The sequence below is a fragment of the Myotis daubentonii genome, chromosome 11, assembly GCF_963259705.1.
Source record: "Myotis daubentonii chromosome 11, mMyoDau2.1, whole genome shotgun sequence".
NCBI classification, from domain to species: Eukaryota; Metazoa; Chordata; class Mammalia; order Chiroptera; family Vespertilionidae; genus Myotis; species Myotis daubentonii.
Window position 1 is genome coordinate 6,905,629 of NC_081850.1, and position 7,295 is coordinate 6,912,923.

Sequence of the window (7,295 nt, forward strand, 5' to 3'; positions counted from 1 at the left end):
AATGGGAAATCCCTTATAGGTAACTTTTTGTCTCTCTCTGGCAGCCTTTAAAATTCTTACTTTGTCGTTGGTGTTTGCCAATTTAATTATGATGTGTCTTGGTGTCGGTCTTTTTGGGATCCTCTTGTTTGGGACTCTGTGCTTCTTGAACTTGTGTGAGTTTTTTCTTCCCAATATCAGGGAAGTTTTCTGTCATTATTTCTTCAAACAGGTTTTCTATTCCTTGCTCAGTTTCCTCTCCTTCTGGGACCCCTATTATGTGGATGTTGTTTCGTTTTGTGTTATCCCAGAGCTCTCTTAGGATCTCCTCCTGCTTTTTAAGTTTTTTTTTTCCAGCTGCTGCTCTTCTTGGGTGTTTTTTCCTACCTTGTCTTCTAGCTTTCTGGTGCAGTCCTCAGTTTCTTCTAGTCTACTATTGATGCTTTCTATTGTGTTCTATGTCATTCTTCATTTCTTCTTGGCTCTTCTCCATTTCCTATTGATTCTTACACATGTTGTTGAATTGTCTTCCATCCTTTTCAGTGTCCTTATGACCATTGCTCTGGATTCTTTCTCTGACAAATTTCTTGCCTCCATTTCATTTACTTCCTTTTCTGGCTATTCCTCCTTTTCTTTCATATGGGGTCTGTTTCTTTGTCTCCCCTTTTTGCTCCTTCAGGGTGTCTGGTTATGTGGTTCACCCTCTACCACGTTGACTGAGAGGTACAAAATACAACTCAACAAGACACAACACAGAGGGAACAAAACAAGAATGTATTCATGACACTGATAACCCCAATAAAGGTGACCACCAGAGAAAAGAGAATTAGGGGAGAGAAACGAGCACAGAAATGATATTGAAAAAAGGAAAAAAGGTAAGAGAGAAAAGAAAAAGAAGAAAAAAGAAGGGGGAAATATATGTATATGGGGATAAGAGTCCACAAAACAAACAAATAAACCAAAAAATGCAAACCACAAACACCCAGAAAAAAGGGGGGAACTGAATCTGAAGAAGCACAGCTTATTTCCAGAAGGTAAGGTAAAGGAATTGAATGAGTGGGGAAATGGCCACAGTTCAATATAGAGGAGGTAGAAAGAGAATGAGTGGATAAGAAGAAAAGTAAAAAACAAAATAATAATTAAAAAATTCTTCCATTTCTTTAATCTATTATCTATCTATCTGTATATTCATCTATTTTTGGAAAAGGAGACTAGAGTAGAGAGCAAATAGGCTTGAGTTTGGTGAGTGTAACTAATTAAGCAACTAGGAGAAGAAGAGAGCAAGCAAGGGCAGGAAAAACAAAAGCATAAAAAATGGCTAGTGAAGAAAGAGAAAAGAGAAGTGTACAAGGACTTGGAGGAGGGGAGAGGAAATTAGATATATGAGTAAGCCAGCAGAGACTAGTATAATAGTAACACGTCAGTAAAGCAGATAAAGAAGATCAATTTTTTTATAAGGAGTAAAAAGAAAGGAGAGAGAAAAACGTTCTCCAGGCGTCCTCTGTCCTTTCCAGCCACAGATCGTCTCACCAGCTGTGTTTAGTTTGCCAATTCCGGGTGGACGTTATTTGATTTAGTTGTTTCTTCTATCTGCTCCATGAGAAGGTGCAGGACACATCTGCCTATTTGGACGCCATTTTGTCTCCCCCAGTTATACTGAATTTTGTTGTTGCTGCTGTTATTCTGGATTCGGTTGAACTGAGTGTCCTGCACTTTTATATCAAAGCCTGGCAACCATGCTCGGAGAGCTGGCTCATGCCTCAGCCGTGTGCACTCGGGGCACCGTGGTGTGTGGCCGAGGCCTCCCCTGGCGTGAGTGGCAAAGGGAAACCAGAGGCTGATTGCCAGCGCTGTGCCGCTTCTGTGCCCGTGCAGTGCCCCCTCCCTGTTTCGAACCCTGGAACTTCTGACAGGATGGCTGGAGTTGGGAAAGGAAGGGATGGGGAGATGGGGGCTCACTTCTCAGGGATGGGCAGATCGCTCCTGTGTTACAGCTTTATTTCCCATTGTAGGTGCTGACCCCCTATGCTGTTTCAACCCCAATGACAAAGAATCTCAACACCAGCCTGATAACCAAGACTGCCGATGAGTTTGTTAAAGAATCGCTCAATTACGTCACATTTGGCGATGAAACCTGCGGCTGCCTCGTCCATGAAATCCTGGTAATTGATAACTTCTCCTTCTTGAAGCGAGTGAGCACAGGTGTGCAGGCGGCCCTGCGGGCTGAGCCAGCTCTTCCTCCCTCTTGGAGGCCTGGTGCGCCCCCAAGGCGGGCAGTCTCACCCCTGGCTGCCTCACTTCTCCCTCAGAAAGGAAGGAGGCTCCAGAGCTCCTGGAAGAGCTGGCTGAGACCCAGGGAGCGTCTCCATGGGGCTACTGTGGCCCTGACCCCCTGTTAGTAAATGTTTAACTCTGGCCCTCCTCAATGGCTATGCCAGCAAAATGGAGAAACACTGTTTGGAGAATACAGCGGGGCCTTGAGTTTAATTCGTTCTGAGACTGAGCTCATTAAGGAGCTCGTTAAGGAGCTCGTTAACTCAAATTACTCTATCAACTCAATGCAAAAAATCTGCCGAGAGACAGCTGGTATCTCAAAAAACTCGTTAGTCGGGACACTCGTAAGTCAAGGCCCCACTGTAGTACCTTTCCAGACTTAGCTTATTATTTACAATCCCCCCAGACATCTTCTTTGTATTGGTGATCTTCATCCCAAAATCGAAGTGTGCTTCTCCCTCCAAACACGCCAGTGGATCAGGGAGTTATAGCAGTTTTTAAAGTTCACTACCTAAGGACGACCTTTGCCCAGGCCATTGCTGCAACTGACGAAGACGCTGATGCAATTTTGGAAAAATTACATCTTCAGCTGCTTCAGGAGCCTTGCTTGGGCTTAGAGCCATGGTCGGCAAAGTGCGGCTCGCGAGCCACATGTGGCTCTTTGGCCTCTTGAGTGTGGCTCTTCCACAAAATACCACGTGCGAACGCACGTACAGTGCGATTGAAACTTCATGGCCCATGCGCAGAAGTTGGTTTTCGGCCTGGGCGAGTCTATTTTGAAGAAGTACTGTTGATATTTGGCTCTGTTGACTAATGAGTTTGCCGACCACTGGCTTAGAGTGATGCCACCAAGGAGGGTATGAGTGGCACCTGGAGGAAGACACTCAAGAAGTTTGTCCATGACTTCAAAGGGTTTGCCAAGATTGAGGAGGCTGCAAGAATCCACAAGGCTGTGGCTGAGATGGCAAACAGCCTTAACCTGGGTGTGAATGAGGATGACAAGGAGGAGGAGCTCCGAGGGGTGGTCTGAGGAAGTGGCTGAGGAGGAGTTGTTGGAATGGGATGCATAGCTGAAGAAGAAGCCAGGGGAAAGGAAACTGCAGGAGCAGAAAAAGAACCTCTAAGAAAATTCATGGTGAAGGTTCTAGCAGAAGGTTTGCAGACCTCAACAAGCTTCTTTAAAAGTTGTTCATTAATTTAAAAACACCACAAGTTTTTCACTTACAGAGAAGAATGCTCATGTTGCATTATCTGCTCACAAGCAAGTCTATGATGAAAACAAAATTTTAACAAACCACCATGGACATATTTCCGAAAAGAGTGACACCTCCTCAAGCGAGCATGTCATTGCCCCTGAAGACCTAGTGGGACAGGATGTGGGGGTGGAAGACACTGATAGTGATAGTGACACTATCCTGACAGTGACGATCCTGGCCCTGTGTGCGCCTAGGCTAGTGTGTGTTTGTATCTTAGTTTTTTTGTTTGTTTGTTTTGTTTTTTATTTACTTAAATTCTTTATTGTTGAAAGTATTACATATGTCTCCTTTTCTCCCCATTGAGCTCTCCCCAGCTGCTCCCACCCCCAGCACATGCCCTCACTCTCCTACTATCTGTGTCTATTGGTTATGCTAATATACATGCATACAAGTCCTTTGGTTGATCTCTTACCCCCTCTCCTCCCCGACCTTCTCTCTGACGTTTGACGGTCTGTTCGATGCTTCTATGATTCTGGGTCTATTTTTGTTCATCAGTTTATGTTGTTCATTATATTCCACAAATGAGTGAGATCACGTGATATTTATCTTTCTCTGACTGGCTAATTTTGCTTAGCACAATGCTCTCCAGGTCCATCCATGTTGTTATGAATGGTAAGAGTTCTTTCTTTTTTATAGCAGCATAGTATTCCACGTATCTTAGTTTTTAACAAAAAAGTTTAAAAAGTAAAAAAAAAATTAAAATTTAAAAATAGGAAAAAACTTATAGAATAAGGATATAAAGAAAAAAATAATTTTTGTACAGTTATAAAATGTGTTTGGGTTTTATGCTAAGTGTTATTGCAAAAGAATTGAAACTTAAAAATACTAAAAAGTTTATACAGAAGAAAAGTTATAGCAAGCTAAGCTTAATTCATTACTGAAGAATTAAATTCTTAAAAATAAATTTAGTGTATCTTAACTGTATAGTGCTTAAAAGTTTACAGTAGCAAACAGTAATGTACTGGGCCTTCTAATTCACTCACCACTCACTCACTGACTCACCCAGAGCAACTCTAGTTTTCTGAGCACCACTCATGGTAAGTGTTCTATACAGATGTACCATTTTTTATCTTTTATACCATATTGTAACCATATTTAACATTATTAAATATACTTTTTCTATGTTTAGATACACAAATACTTATCATTGTGTTATAATCGCCTACAGCATTCAGTACAGTAATAGGATGCACAGGTTTGTTGCCTAGGAACAATAGTCTATACCACACAGCCTAGGCATGTAGTAGGAGGTACCAGAAAGCATGTAAGTTTGCTTTATGATGTTCGCACAATGACGAAATCATCGAATGATGCATTTCTTAGAATGAATCCTTCTTGTTAAGCGACACATGACTGTACTAGAAGATTTTGGGACTTACCTTCAGTAGTCAGAAGAAATATTTTTTTGAAATGATAAATATGAACTGAGATGTTTTAGTTGTAATTTCCTTGTTCTCCTTTTCACCCAGACACTCATGTTTTTGTCTATTTAAGGCGAGCTTTCTGAGCCTGATCCCGTCTTGGGTCATCTACAGCAGCTTGGTCAAGAAGCTACTCCTGACTCATTACACCAACTACCTCAAGAGGAACGCCAACATCCGATAGTCTGGGGGCCTGATGGCCATCCAGCATCATTTTCTTCACCAGGTTCTGCACTGACTGCAGAGGACCAAGGAGCAGACCGTCACCCATCACCCCCTGAAGCTGGAGGTTCATGCCACAGACATAGTCCCTAGAATACAATTTGTGTGCCAATTAGCTCATGTTAAAATCAAGGCCAAATGGAGACAGGCCTTGAAAATTCCCTGAGCAGATAAAGCCAGCTTATTCATACAAGCAAAACTTAGTTTAGCTTATTTTGTTAGACTAAAGATGGGACTCAGGGCAGGCCACCCTCAAATATGTCACTTTGGCATATTTATGATTTTGAATTAAAATTACTTAAATAGCAAGAGTACTCTGACCCTCCTTTGCCTTCTGTGACCATCTTTGGAAAATACAATGAGCCACACTAATTAATCTCAATATAAGTTGTTTATTCCAGCACATATCAATTATGGGGAGTTGGCATTTCAACTATTGGTGGAACAACTTAAGGCGTAGACATTGTACTTATAAACCTTCACATCAAACCCTGGTGATGTGGGGAAGAACTTCCACAACCAGCAGCCTGAGTTAGAAACATCGATGATAGAGAAACATGGATCAGCTGCCTCCTGCACACTCCCTACTGGGGATGTGCCCGCAACCAAGGTACATGCCCTTGACCGGAATCAAACCTGGGACCCTTGAGTCCGCAGGCCGACGCTCTATCCACTGAGCCAAACTGGTCAGGGCTAATCCTGGGTTTTGAATGATAGATTGTCCACAAGCTTTTTGAGGGCCTTTACATGAAGAGAGAATTTCCTCAAAATAAAGGCCCCAAGATGTGGGGCTGGCTTATGAAACAAGGGTAGAAAAGCTCTGTATTTTAAGATTTTTATACCCATCACCACTAGCACTAGCTAATAGCTAACATTTGTTGAGCACTAATAATGTGTCAGGGACCATGTAATCCTCATTACAACGTAGGAAGGAGGAACTATTATTACTGTTGTCTTCATTTTACAGATGAGGAAACTGAGACACAAAAAAACTGAGTAACTTGCACAGGTTCAGCGAATCAGTGAGTGGCAGAGCTGGGATTTGAACCTGGGTCCCCTCCCAGCATATGTACTAAAGCACTACGGTGGCGCCCTGTCTTTCCGGGATGAGGTTCTTTAATTGGACTTAATGGAAACGGGTGAACCCTATTCCCCCTAACCCTGTGTTTTTTGCATTCACATATTGTGAAGAGAGCTGAGGAACCGGGCTTCGCAGCCAGGCCCACGTGTCTCCACTCAACACTGACCACTGTCCCGATTTACTGTTGTCTGGGAATCGTTTCAGAGCAGGGAGCCTTGCCAGCTTTCACTGAGCTTTTGTTTCCGCCGAGGAGTGCTGGGCTCTTGCTTCTTGCTTGATTCCCTTCTTTTTGTTTGTAGGGTGTGACACCCCAAGGAACATCGGCAGCTGGTGGTTTTGATAGAAGCATGTGCCCTGTGTTTGCCCAGCCTTCCATCTGTGCTGCCTCCCGCCTGCTAAAGGCCGGAGGGTCCCCCTGCCACACTTGGTTGGAGCTGGGAAATAAGATGATTATGGGCTGCTGCCTGGAAACAGTTGGCAGCTGCTGCTGGGGCTGTTTCCTGGCGCGTCATTCATTTCTTGTTCTTGTGGGATGGGAACCAGAATGCCCCGCTTCAAAAAGACTCCTTTAGCCATCGCTTGCCAGAAAAAGCTGAAGACAGTCATCCAAGGGTCAGCATGATTTTAATCATCTTTGTCTGCTTCTGAGGCCAAAAAAACATGGTTATTCTCACTGTAGTTTATCCACTGTGCGTAGGGCTCAGCCTGTCTTGACTTGCTAGTGCCCTCTAGTGGTCTGGGAGAGGACTGTTGAGTCTTTGTACCTAATCTTGCAGGAATTTTAGAACAGAATCCAACTTGTGGAGAAAAATCCCCCCCCCCCCCCCAAAAAAAAAGTAGTTTCTTTTTTAAAAAATTGAGGTATAACTGACATATAACATTATATTACTTTCAGGTGTATACCATAATTATTTGATGTACGTGTATATTGCAAGATAATCACCACAAGTCTAGATAACATCCATCACCACACATGGTTATAATTTTTTGTTCTTGTGATGAAAACTTTTAAGACCTACTCTCAGCAACTTTCAAATATACAATAAAGTATTATTAACTATA

General features: G+C 42.9%; 1 protein-coding gene across 1 annotated transcript in view; it reads left to right on the top strand.

The window, feature by feature from the left end:
- The window catches only part of HSD17B3 (hydroxysteroid 17-beta dehydrogenase 3), a 51,255-nt gene extending 45,792 nt beyond the window's left edge, over nt 1–5,463 (top strand). The window contains exons 11-12 of the mRNA XM_059658683.1: nt 1,992–2,141; nt 5,004–5,463. Coding sequence (XP_059514666.1) covers nt 1,992–2,141; nt 5,004–5,114 — 261 coding nt within the window. The 3' untranslated portion in view covers nt 5,115–5,463. The remainder of the gene's footprint in view (nt 1–1,991; nt 2,142–5,003) is intronic.
- The last annotated feature ends 1,832 nt before the right edge of the window (nt 5,464–7,295 follow it).